Genomic DNA, 13,010 nt, shown 5'->3' with positions numbered 1-13,010 from the left:
ACCAGCCGACCAGGACACCCCTGCTCACCGGGACACCCCTGCTCACCGGGACGCACCTGCTCACCGGGACACCCCAGCTCACCAGGACACACACCTGCCCACCAGGACACCCCTGCTCACCAGGACACACCTGCTCACCCAGGACACACCTGCCCACCTGGACACCCCTGCTCACCAGGATACCCCTGCTCACCAGGACACCCCTGCTCACCAGGACACCCCAGCCCACCAGGACACCCCAGCTCACCAGGACACCCCTGCTCACCAGGACACCCCTGCTCACCAGGACGCACCTGCTCACCAGGACACCCCTGCCCACCTGGACACCCCTGCTCACCAGGATACCCCTGCTCACCAGGACACCCCAGCTCACCAGGACGCACCAGCCCACCAGGACGCACCAGCCCACCAGGACACCCCTCCCCACCTGGACACCCCCTCCTACTTTGAGGCTTCAGCCCCTCCCTCGTACCCTCTAAGAGCTGGGGCTGGACTTCCCAGGAAGTTGTCCCCAGATGCTGCTGGCTCCCAGGCTCTGGAATCAGAACCTGGAGCAGGCACTGAATAGAGCAGGTGTGGGGATGGGAGGGGACCCAGCTGCAGCTTCCCCGCAGGGTCCAGAGGTCCAGGGGCATCCCTCTTCAGCAAGGAGCATTCAGGTCTCCTAGTAAATGACCCGTTCAGAGATGCACACCCTAAGAAGCACGTTCAGAAATCAGTGGCAAGAACAAAGTTAATAATGCCAGTCACAGGCATGCTGGCCGCCGAGGGTGTGCTGAGAGGCCGGGCCTCTGCAGGTCCCAGGTGTCAAATGGAAACTTTCCACCTTTAAGAAAAGGGCATGTTTTTCTTACGTCGGGGTTATGTGCATGCTAGTGTGGGCATGCACACGCGCGCACACGCACATAGGCGTGCATATGCACACTCACACCAATTCATACGCAGCCACACACCCCAACAACACCTTTACCTTCTAGAATGTTTTTCTGCAGCCCAACGCCCCAACTCCCCTGACAGAAGGCTCTGTTCTTAGACGCAGTGGCCTCTGCTTTCTCACATGTGGGACGGCTCTGTTGGGGTTTCTTGCAACCCTGGGGGCTCCCTTCATCACCAGGCCAGGGCAGCAGTCTGCTCGGTGAGCAAAAGGGCCATCCTGCCGCCTCTCTGCTGGGCTCTCAGAGGCTCCTGGGATGGGCTGCTGGGTGGGACAAGGACCTCACCATTGCCCAGGGGGTGTGCTGAGGCCCAGATGCTGGGCTGCCTTCCCACGGGGCCCGAATACCTGGTCCCTCATTGGACAAACGCGGAGTGTGCAGACTCTCGCACATAGGATGCCTCTGACCCTCCCCGGTTCTCTCTCCCCCCTCCAGATCTCCGAAGACCTGAGCACTGAGAGGCTCTGCATGGATGCTGGTCAGGCAGGCTCCGGCAGCTGGCTCAAGTACATCCGGGTGGCGTGCTCCTGCGATGACCAGAACCTCACCATGTGCCAGATCAACGAGCAGGTAGGTGCAGAGTTTGCACACGGGCCCTTGGAGCGGTCCTTGGAGGGGCGGGGGGCTCGGGCCCCAGACCAATGAGAGGGGCCTGCCGAGGTGAAGGGTCGGCTGCAGCTCTGCCAAGGACTTTAGCCCAGCCCTGGCCCACGGCAGGGGCAGCGATTTGAAACTTGGCCAGCGCTGAGTTTCCGGGAGCTCAGCGATGCCCCACGGTTGCTCCATCAGAGACCTCAGCTGGCAGCTTGCCAGGGCTCAAGAACCAAAAGATGGTGGTTTCCATGAAGGAAAGCCGCGGGAGCGGCAGGTCCTGAAACCACAGGGGTCCCCTTCCCTGCTCATGTTGCCCCAGGAAGGGGTGCAGAGCCGGCCGATCGCTTATGAACTGTTGTCTCTGGGGCTCGGTCTGGCCAAGCTCTCTCAGAAAGGGTCAGCACTGCCCTCCGGGAGCGCCCTGTGATCCCTGTGGCTTCCCAGCCAGCCTGCGGAGGGAACCGGCCTTGTTTGGGCAAAAAAATCCTGGCCCCACTGGTAGCCAACTGATCTTTCCTGAGCTCGGTGGCCCTGACTTCAGCCCCTGGCCCCACCAGGGCCAAGGGACACCTCACTTCTGCTGCCAACCCTCCTGAGGTCGAGGACCCCGCTCAGCACGCTGGATCCACGCTAGCGATGGTCCTTGCTGCCCTAGGACCACAAGCACTGCTGCGTGAGTGGAACAGGATAGAAGATGCCATATGCAGAGTTTCTTTCGACCAAGAAGGCCACGCATCCCCAGTGCTGGGAGCTCTTAGTCTATGTCTTTAATTACAAGTTTGCAAGTGGCCCCTGGAGCCTCCACCCTCCAAGAGCCAGGCCCCTCGGGCACATTTCCACCGAGCTCCCAAAGCGCTGGGCTCCTTGGGATGTTGGGGGCGCCCAGCCTCTCCCATCAGAGCAGTTTGCTTTTGCCTATAATATCTTGGGGTTACACATGAGATTTCATCTGCAAAAGGGATTCCACTGCTTTCAAAAATGTTTTCAGAGACCACATAACAAAGGGTACATTCTCCCATCGCCTGTGCAAACCATTAAAAGCGGTTCGAGGCTCTTGACTTCAGAGAAACAGTTTTGCATTAAGAAACACAGAGAGCACACACCACGGAGGTCCCTAGGACCCCCATAAGCTGCCCTCCGGCTCTCCCTCTTCTGCTCAGGCTCCTTCTCAGCCCTGGGGCCCAGCCTGGATTGAGCAGATTCCTGCTGGACACAAGCTGGTGCTTGCTTCACAAACCGGTGAAGTTTGAATCCACCGCTGCTCCTGGGATGTCTACAACTTGTACTTAGAACCCAGCATTTTGAAAATTAGGTGGGTTTTTTTCCAATTACAAAAAAATATTGCAGAAATTAAAGCAAAAGAAGAATCATAAAAAATTAGAACTTAAAAAAATACTTTTCCTTCCTCCAAATGAATGTGAAATGTGAGTGAAGGAGAATCGGATGTAGGCACGTGGAGAGATGTGCTATCCAATGCCCCTTCCTCTGTGAACTGCGGTGTCCTCGGTCGTGTGTCCGGAAGCTGGGGGGCCGTGGAAGGAGCGCTGTGGGGCCAGCCCCGGGAGGGCACTTTTGTGAGATACAGAATAGAGTAACGAAAGATCCGGATTCTTTATTTAAGAAAGATGTTTGCTAGTTTGAGCCAAACTTTAGTAGCAAAGTAGGTACCTTTTTGTGGCCAGCTTCTGGAAAAGCAAACAGATGTGTGAGCTTCTCAAAGAGGGGCCTGTCTTCAAACATCCTTGTTTTATTATTAAATTTCAGGGGAGCGTGCATGTCCGCTCCACATGAAATGGACTGCTTTGCAGCAACGTCTTTCCATCTCTTTCCACCAGGGGATAGATACTTTCTGCTGGGACGGAATGATAGTCCTTAACTCTTACTGATTCTCTTAGCCCCACTTTGGTCCCCCAACGCTTACTGTTCCCAAGGGTCCAGCATAGGGTCAGAAATGCTCCCGGCTCTTTTACTCAAACCCAATATGACATTGAAAGTCCTTCAGACCCCTCCCCACCTGCTGGATGTTTCTCTCCAGCACGGCCTCTGGGGATTAACTATCCCTACTTCAGCTCACAAGCTCAGCAGGAACTTGGGGTGCCCATTAAGCATATGCAACGCTGACATCACCCGAAGCATCAAAATTGTTCTACCTGGGGCATTTCAGATCCCCAGCCCTCTGAGGGAGAGAGGAGCCCCCCACCCTTGCATCACCTCTGAGGACCATGCGGCTGCTCGGTGTTACAGAGCAATGAGATGCCCGCCAGCGTCCCTCCCAGGGAGGCGCACCTGTAGGCTTAACCAGCCGCGTGGAGTGGCCGCCAAGTCACGCAGGGAAGCAGGAGTAGGGGAGATGCAGGAGGCTGGCCGCCCGGGCACCAGGTCAGGAGGTGCTCAGAAGGCTGTCAGGTGCCTCAATTTTCATCCCAAAGCCTTGCCTTTGCGTTTCAGATATCAGAGGAAAATGTGCAAATTGTGGGGCATAGTTTCCTTTGCAAAATAATACTAATAGTTTTAAACTCTTATAATATGAGAAACTGCTCTTAGATAAATCCACACAGGACTCAATATTCGTTGGGTGAATAAAGCGAATCTTAGAAATGACTTTTTTTAAAAATTATTTATTTATGTTGAGAGAGAGAGAGAGCATGAGCGGGGAGAGGGGCAGAGGGACAGGGAGAAAGAGAATCCCAAGCAGACTCCATGCTGAGCGCGGAGCGCAAAGCAGGGCTGGATCCCACAACTGTGAGATCACGACCCGAGCTGAAATCAAGTCGGACACTTAACCAACTGAGCCACCCAGGTGCCCCTAGAAATGTCTTTTTGAAAGGGATACAATAGACTGTTTTTAGTTAAAAAAAAAAAAAAAAAATTTTTTTTCAACAGTCTCCCCAAGGCTGACCTGCTCCCTCTCGGTGGCCACAGAAAGTGCCTCCATCCCCGTCCTGACTGTTGGAAACACCGGTTGCCACCAAGTGGAATAAAAATGTCCCTGAAATATTAATAATAAAACAAAGATTTTTGAAGACAGGCTTCTCTTTGAGAAGGAAACATTACATGATATTAATGGGGTTTCTCAGATTTCCGTAATCCCAAGGGTTTCAACCAGGATTTCCTGCACTTATGGACACCCCCTGCCACGCACACACACAAACGCATGGAAGTGAACAATCCCCCTTTCTCTCTCTCCATCTCACACACACACACCAGCTCCCGACGGCACGGACATAGAAGGGACAGCATCCAGACTGAGAGTCGAAGATCCATAATGCAGGGTGGGGTTTGCCAGATGGTTTTCAGAAGCTCAAGTCACATGACCTCAGCCTCAGTTTTGAGAGGACGAAGGAGATGGGGCAGGAGGGGGTCTCAGGGTCGAGAAGAGAACGTCTCTGAAGTCACAGCTCCCAGAAGAAATGATCAGGCAGAGGAGGAGGCAGCTCTGAACAGGAGACGTGCCCTCTGGAGAGAGCCACACATCTCCGTGAGCTCAACCCTGCCTGCAGCTTCTCATTCGTGCCACGAGACCCCCCTCTTGGCGCCCTGTGGCTCTGAGAGGTCCCAGCCCCCGGGGGCCTCGAGCACAGGTGGCCTGCTTGTCACTCTGCTCTGTCTTCTCTGTGGCTCCGGATGGGGGAGCCCAGCTCAGCAGAGGCCACGCCGGGCCACGAATTTCCTCCTGGACTCAGTCCCATCAACTCAGCAGTGACTTGGGGCTTGCTACCCGCATGGAGCCTGCAGACGGGTGGCCAGGTTGCTGGCAACGAAGCGTCCACAGCAGGCAGCTGGGGGGACGGAGCTTTTCTCTGGGATTTTTGGGGGTGGTCAGATCACAGCCGAAGACACTGGGGTGCTTTGATTTACCTTTCCCGCTTAGCATAAACAGAAGGCAAGGGAAAGCCCACGGGCACCTCAGTTCAGTCTGGGTGGCATGACGCCTCCTCCGGCCCCGGCGACTTCGCCTCCCTCTCCTGCTGCTCCCCGTCAGCTCCTGCTTTTCCTTTAGGAAAATCCGAGACGCTCAGATCACCCCTGGGTGGTTCTCTCTCCTGCAATTATGAGCAAACGAGTTTGTTTGAAATGTTTCAGGAGACAGACAGGGTCTGTCCCTGGATCGGTTTCAATGTTCAGAGTGAAAACAAGAGCTGGGGAGTAAGGCGCGCGCGGAGGCCTGGTCACCGCGCGGCTCTCTCTCGGTCCCCCCTCGCCTCCCCAGGGCAAGGATGTTGGTGGCGGGACGTCACGTGGCCAGTGAGGCTGAGGATGGCGTGACAGGGTGCTGGGGTCACAAACAGACATTGGGGAGCATGACTCAGGGGCTCCAGACCCCCCCCAGCACACCGAGGAGAGGCCGCGAGGCCCCCGCCGCACCCCCACGGCCAGCCAGGCGGGGGGGGATCCCCAACAGCACCAGCACATTCCCCGGAGCAGAGGGGCCGGGGCTCCCCAAAGTGGAAGCAGACGAGCGTGTTAAAGAAAGGCATTTCGTTCGCAGATGAGCCGACGGATAACCACGCGGGCACGAGCGCTAAGGCTCGTTCGTAATGCAAACCCGGTGCTCCCGGCGGAGCGCGCTGCCCAGGCAGCTTCGCTTTTGCTTTCGCTTCCTCTCCCTCCACGCGGACCCCTCCGCCTGTTGCCCGTCGCCTGTCGCAGCGTGCGAGCGATCCGCGGGGGTTGGCACTCGCGGGATGGCGTCCGGCACCCTGTTCCTTCCTCCCTCTGCTCTCGTCCCCCACGATTTTCTAAATTAAACGTTGTAAACCGATTGGCCGGTTTCAATGGTAGCTCGCAAGCAATTAGATACAATTTCCCCTTTGAAATGAAAAGGGCAGGGGATTCATTGTAGCGTTTCTCGGCGGGTTTACAAAAGACTCAACGTATATATCAAATGCCTTTGAGTCCGAAAGCTGCCGAATTTTACGGCGCCCTCTTCAGAGCAGATTCTCTCTCTTCGGCAAAGAATAAGATATAAATTCAACCGTGCCGTCACGATATGGGCTGTGATCACTTGTCAGGATTCATCAAATGGAATACTTTATTAGGAGACGCCACCTAAGAGGGCTGAAGCCGTCCCTCTAAAGGCGGCCAGGAGCGTTTGTGTATGCATAGACGCACTCTCCAGGTCCAAACTGCACCACCAAGGCAGAGAGAAATGGGCTGGATTTTTCCCCACGTGTGTGCACCTGGGAAGGTGACCGGACAGAGCAGCAAGACCGTGAGGATGTGGACACAATTGCTTCAGCCCCGCAGGGGAAGACAGGAGCGTGGCGAGCCCCAGGCACGCCGAGCCGTCTCCTCTGTCGCCCGGGGGAAGGAACTGTTTGCGTGTCCCTGCTCTGGCATCCGTGGTTTTGTAAACTCCAAATGCTCAAGCCCCCAGGCAGCCTCAGGGCCCGGTGTCCGCAGCCTTTCCGAGGCACAGACGGCCCATGGTTTGGGGAGAGCAAGCAGTGAAGACTCACAGGAGCATTTGCAGAGTCCCCAAAGCGGTGAGACCACCCGGGCCTCTTCAGGGGCCCCTGAGAGACAAAGAAGCCCAAGGACCGGCGTCCCCCCTCCAGCCGGGCCACTCTGATTCCACTCGCTGGGTGCTTGTCTCTCGTGAACAGACCCTCACATAGCACACCAGGGGCCTCCGCAAATTCCAGCACGATTCCCAAAGCCAGGACGGACAGACAGACACACCGAAAGACACTTCGCTCATGTTACCGAGACACTCCTCGAACGTTTCTCAAACTGGTCCAAGCAGGGAGCGCTGGGCCACCCTCATGTTTCTGAGAAACACATCCACTCTGGGCGGCAGGGGGGCGGTGGGGGGAGTGTGGCCACCGCCCCCACCTCCTCACTGCCCCCCAGGGTAGTTTGGGTGGAGTTCCTCATAATTTAAATTGTAAAGTTCTACAATCAAGTAGGAATGAAAATCATGGAACTTAAATCCCCATATTCAAGATGAGTGTCTATCCCTGTGAGTTGATTTGATATTTAAAAAACAAATTCGAGGAAGTGGACCAACCTGACAGCCATTTTAAATTTGAACTATTTGGTCTGAAAGAATGTTGTTAAGGGGACAGTGACGTTCGTCTTTAGCAAGGGTCTGTGTGCATGAGCATGGCCTGTGTGAAATCCAACTTTTCTTAAGCAATTTCCCCACCTGGTGTTGAGAACGTGGCCGTTCACCCACTTGTGCCTGAGCTCCGTCCACCTGCAAGGACCCGCCTCCCCATGTCGGGACAGAGAGGAAGAGAGCACAGTTGTCGCTCGGAGGACCCGGGTTTGGGGCAATTCGCCCACACTCGGTGGACCCGCCGACTTTGAAACAAGGACCTGACTTCAGAGCCGGTCTGTTTGGCCTTGTTCCTTTGAAAGCTCTTTAAGAGCAGACGTGGATTGGCTCCCGTGAACTCAGCTCTTGGGGCTTCCCTCACTCTCAGATCCTGAAACCAGAAGGAAGGTTCCAGCTGGGCCTTGCCCAGCCGCACACCCGGAGCCCCAGACAGGGTTTCAGGGGCCTGGGGGCTGCAGCTGTTTGCGGGGGGAGGGGGAGGTGGGGCTCTGGGGTGCTGTCCCCTGCACGGCCCTTGTTCCTTTCCCCGCAGCGGCTGACCTGGCATCAGAGGGGAGGAGCTCTGTCTCCTGGAGGAACAGACCCCCACCCCCCCCAAGGGGCGCACAGTGGAAGGGAGCTTACCAACCCACGTCAGGAATTTTGCAGGGGCTTCAGGAATCATGGATTACAGGCTCAGCTCAGTAAATGCGCAATCTGTGACGCCCCAGAGGCCTCAGTCGCACCGAAGCCGAAGCTGGCCTTTGTCCCGGGAAGTGGGCAGAGCCCGCGGACCTGGAACCGTGACTTTCTCCGCGTGTCTGGCTGATAAGGCCTTTGTGCCAGTGGGAACAGGTCGTAAAAACACCCGGCTTCTGTGTGCACCAGAGTCGCCCTCACACCTCCTTGCCCTCGGCACCCGCGGAGTTCGGCGAAGTTCACGCCGATTCCTGTTCACCTCCTGCCCCCCTTCCAGGTGGAGGCAGGTTGGGGACACCCCCGCCCCGCACCCGGCCCGGCCCTGCAATTAGCACTAATAGCGATTAATTCCATCTGCCGCTCAAAGTCCAGGCCACTGCCCTCGTGTCCTGCGCTCCAGCCCCACCAGGTGCCTAGAGGACTGTCTCGCGGTCCTGGGCTGGGGAGAGGGTGCCTGCTGGGCACAAAACTGCTCCCCACGGCCAAGAGCGCTAGACCCTCCCTCTGCTCCGTGGCTCTGGGCTGTGCCGGCAGCGGGAGCGTGGGTCCCGGGGAGGCTGGGCAGCCTGGGAGTGCGGGTGGGGGCTGCAGAGGGGTCCCAGCAAGGTCAGGCAGCCCTTTAAGCTGGAAGGGGTGTGGGGGCGGGGACCTCGGCGGCCCTGGAGTGCGGGTAGGGGATTCCAGGAGGTCCAGCAGCCCAGAGAGCCGGGGTGGGGGGGTCCCAGGAGAGCCAGCGGCACTCGGAGAGGGGGGTGAGGAGGGTGGGGGGTCCCGGAGGCCGGGTGGCCCTCCGAGGGGGTCGGGTGGGGAGGCGGAGAGGGGAGGCGGGCCGCGCCCAGCTCCCTCACCCGCCAGCCCCAGCCGGCCGGAGTAGGAGCCCAGCAGCCTGGCCGGAGGGAGGACGCGGCCCCGGGAGCCGCGCACGCACGGAGCGAGACGCCAGGTCAGAGCGGGGGGCCTCGGGGAGGGACGCGGCGGCGGGCGGGCCCACATTGCCCTCTAACGGGGCCCCGAGGGAAGCCGGCCGCAGACCCTCCTCTGTCCCCAGCCGGGCCCCAGCCTGCGCTGCACTGAATGCACTTGCCGGATGCCCTGGCCCATGGAAGGGTGCTGAGCCTGCTGAATGAATGACCCGCCTAACCAGTTGCGCGCTCGGGGCTTCCCAGGCTTTGTTGGAGTGTCCCATATACTTTGGACCCCATTTTGAAATGCAGTGGCTCAAGTGTGATTTTTGTGAAACAATTATTTGGCCACTGTCCTTTTTTAGATAAAATGACACAAAACTGGAACCATAACAATTGGCTTAATTACAGAAGTTAGTAGGGTCCAGATTCTACTCTCCATTTTAAAATCTCGTCACTAATTCGCGATGTATCTGAGAACAATTGCCAAATAAAATTAACGAGTACAGGGGAGAGGGAGTTTGTGCACTCTGTTGGTACCGCTGTGGTGCCCTGGGAGTAAATCCAGGCTAGGGCTGGGGACCCAGTGGGGCTTTGTGTGTCCTCTCGGGAGTTCCCTGCTGTTGTCCCGGGGTGAGTCAGGACCCGCGGTTTGTGAGGGAGTCCACAGGGACAGGGCCTGTGGAGGGGAAAAGGGGCCCGACAAGAGAGGAGGAAGCTCAGCCTCCTGGATGTTTCCCAGGGCCTGGGGGCGAGGGGAGAGGCAGGAGTGGTGTGCGGGCCATGTGCCCAGCTCAGTCTCTGGGTATCTGAGCTACGTCCCACTGCTGCTGGACAGTCTGGCCTGATCCCTCACCCCCAGGTCTTCCGTGAGGAGGGCAGTGCTGGAGGCCCTCCGGGGGTGGGGGGAGGGAATCAGTCTGGAGAAGCCGGGACCCCTGCATTTCCCAGGGCAGGTGGAATCGTCTTGGTCTTTCTCTGGCCTCCTGGTCAGTCCTGCGGCTGGGCCTTCGGGCTCCTTGGTTACTGTTATCTGGATAGAGACCCAGGGTGGTAGGCAGATGATTGGCTGTTTGACATTTCTGGACTTGAGATGCAAGATCCCTGGTGTCAGCCCCACTCATGTGAGGAGCTGAGACCTGCCCCCCACCTAGGACCTGTCACTGCTCTCCAGAGAGGGCAGGGGGTCCCAGGCAGGGAAGACCCCGGTCCTCTCCCACAGTCACCCAGGCCTTTGGAACCCATTCCCTGGGTGCCATCCCAAACGGGCCTGCCCTGGTGCCCTTCTGAGCTGTAGGGTTTTCCAGATCTTGGCCACACCTCCAGGGCAGACGGCCCCTTTTCCAGATGTGTGTCGGCAAACTACAGAGCTCCTCGGAGTACTGAGGCTGGACGTTCCAAATTCACCTCCCCTTAACCTCAGAGTCTGCTTCTCCAGGCTGCAGGACCTACCCTGAGCCCCCTACACCCCTCCCTGTTCTCAGGGACACCCCATCTAGCCCCCGATGGCTGTTAGGCACCAAGCTTGCTGCAGGCACACGTGCCCCTCTGCCTTCCCTTGCAAAGGGTGTCCCCGCTCATGTGAGACTCCCAGCCTGCTGCCCGGGCCCACAGAGCCGCTGTCTGAGCTCATGGCCATTTTCAAAACATGCACATTCACTCTCGACCCCTTCTAGACCCCAAGCCCACACCTCCCCCAGCAGCAAAGTGTGTCTGTGTACACACCGAGAAGAGGAGCCTGAGAACCAAGCCGGGCACCGCTCCCGGATGAAAAGAGAGACCCTCCCTGATATTTCCCACTGGGACACCCCATGCCTGGGAACTTTCAGGCTGATCCTCACTGATTTCAACTTGCATCCCCTTTACCAGCATCCAACAACTGGATGAAATAAATTAAAAGGGACTCTAGTCCTTCTGAGCATATTCTACCAAGTTCCAGAGGGGAACCTCTTAGCAGCAATTAGTAGGCAGGTCGAGTGGCCGGCAGGCCGGGCCCTGAGAGGAGCAGCATCGCCTGCGAGCGCCCAGCGTGGCCTCTGAGCCACAAGGACGGCCGCCCTCACCCTTCTCTCTGCTTTTCCACCCTAGATTTATTATAAAGTCATCAAGGACATTGAGCCCGGGGAAGAACTGCTGGTGCACGTGAAGGAAGGCGCGTACTCCCTGGGGACGGTGCCCCCCAGTCTGGATGGTAAGCCCCCCGCCCTGCAGGAGCTCCTGAGGCCTCCCCGTCACGTCACACCGCATGACGGGGGCCGCTCTCCTGCGCTCCGGCCCCGGGCCCCCCTCCCGACCTCTCAGCCGAAGCATCTGCGGGTTATACGAGCTACACCCGCATTCAAGATAGCCCTTCGGACAATAGGAGTGAATGGGTGTCGTGTGGCATTGTATCTTTGCCGTGGCAGAATCCTGGGGGGATTTGTTAAACTATATTATTATTATCAGCAGCAGCATAGTTTGCTCTCCTCAGTACTTAAAAACAAAAAACAAACAAACAAAAACACAAAGTTTTGTGGCTTGGAAACCGTCGCCCTCCAGAGCCATGGGAGACGTTTGGGGCTCATTTAAGAGAGAGCAGTGACGGCGTGTGAGTCTTTGAAAGCCATGCCTGTCTGTAGGGAACAGCAAGGAGTCCAAGAGAAAGGTTAAGGGAAAACTGATTTTGTGAGAGGAAACCCGGGGCGCTGAGGGGAGTCCCCCCCAGGGGCAGGGATGGCGGCTGAGCTCCTCCAACTGTCCACCCAAAGCATTCCCACTGCCCTCCGCTTGGTGCTTGTCCAGTGGGCTCGCTGCCCTCCACCCCCATCCATACCCCAGTGCATCGCAGAGGACGTTAGAAAAATTCCTGCAGCAAAGAGGGTAGGATTTCTGAAATGCAGATTTATTTTCCTTCATCCACATTGTGAAGCAATGTGCCATTCACCTTGGGGTTCTGGAACCGTTTTTAAGTCCATTCGAGGAGCGCTGTGTTGGCAGCGGACGACTATCCATTAACTCCCTGCGTGCCGCTGCCGAGCACGCGGTGTCTTTTTTTGGAGCGAGACCCCGCAAGTGAGCAGAAAAGCAGCCTCTCCTCCTGGCGGGGGCTGGTGATTCCGCTCACGCTGGAGCAGGGGGGAGGTTGGTTTTCCCCTTCCTGTCTTTCTTTCCCTCCCCTCCAAAGGCACAGAGGCTTAATGATTAACGCCACTTACCGCAAGTTCCTCTGATAATGTTACGTGAGGGAGTGGCCCTGGCTGGGCCTGGGAGCAGACGCAGAGACCTCTGCCTTAATTTACCCTTCCGATCCCGAGCGTGGCCCAGCAGTGAGGGTTCTTCCTCCTCACGGGCCATATCTCCAGAGGCCACAGAGCCGGATCCTATCTGTACGCGCCTCTGAAGTTTGGTTTTAATTAGGCCATCGAGAGAAGAAAAATAAATGGCTGAGGTCTGGGTCGTGAGGGGATGGTCTCATTTTCCTTAAAATAATTGTTGAAAAGACCGATAGAGCTCAGGTAGCGCAGCAGAACTCGGAAAGATAAACCCACTTACCTCAGGGGAGCACCCGGCGAGGAGGTTTCGTTTGTGTAATGAAACTTCTTTCTTCCAAAAGGTTTTAAAAACCTTGATTGCTATCCACCACCACGCCGCCCCCCCCCCCAGCCCCGGCCCCCAATCTCAAATAAGCTGGGTCCACATTTCCCTAGTAATTCGTCAAACATTTGTGGGCTAATTGCTTGCCACACATAATGGTCCAGCATCAAATGTCTGACTTTTCATACTCTCTGCTGTCGCGGTCACCCCCTTGCCCCCCAACAGCCGCCCCCTCCCCAGCTAAACTCGGAACCGCACAGAAAGAAA

General features: G+C 57.1%; 1 protein-coding gene across 1 annotated transcript in view; it reads left to right on the top strand.

Moving 5' to 3' along the window:
- PRDM16 (PR/SET domain 16) overlaps positions 1–13,010 on the top strand; it is a 302,758-nt gene that overhangs the window by 256,032 nt on the left and 33,716 nt on the right. Inside the window, exons 4-5 of the mRNA XM_035019032.1 lie at positions 1,371–1,505; positions 11,259–11,361. Coding sequence (XP_034874923.1) covers positions 1,371–1,505; positions 11,259–11,361 — 238 coding nt within the window. The remainder of the gene's footprint in view (positions 1–1,370; positions 1,506–11,258; positions 11,362–13,010) is intronic.

The sequence above is a fragment of the Mirounga leonina genome, unplaced genomic scaffold, assembly GCF_011800145.1.
Source record: "Mirounga leonina isolate KUSES-001 unplaced genomic scaffold, KU_Mleo_1.0 Mir_173, whole genome shotgun sequence".
Lineage (NCBI taxonomy): Eukaryota > Metazoa > Chordata > Mammalia > Carnivora > Phocidae > Mirounga > Mirounga leonina.
This window is presented reverse-complemented; position numbering and strand designations above follow the sequence as displayed.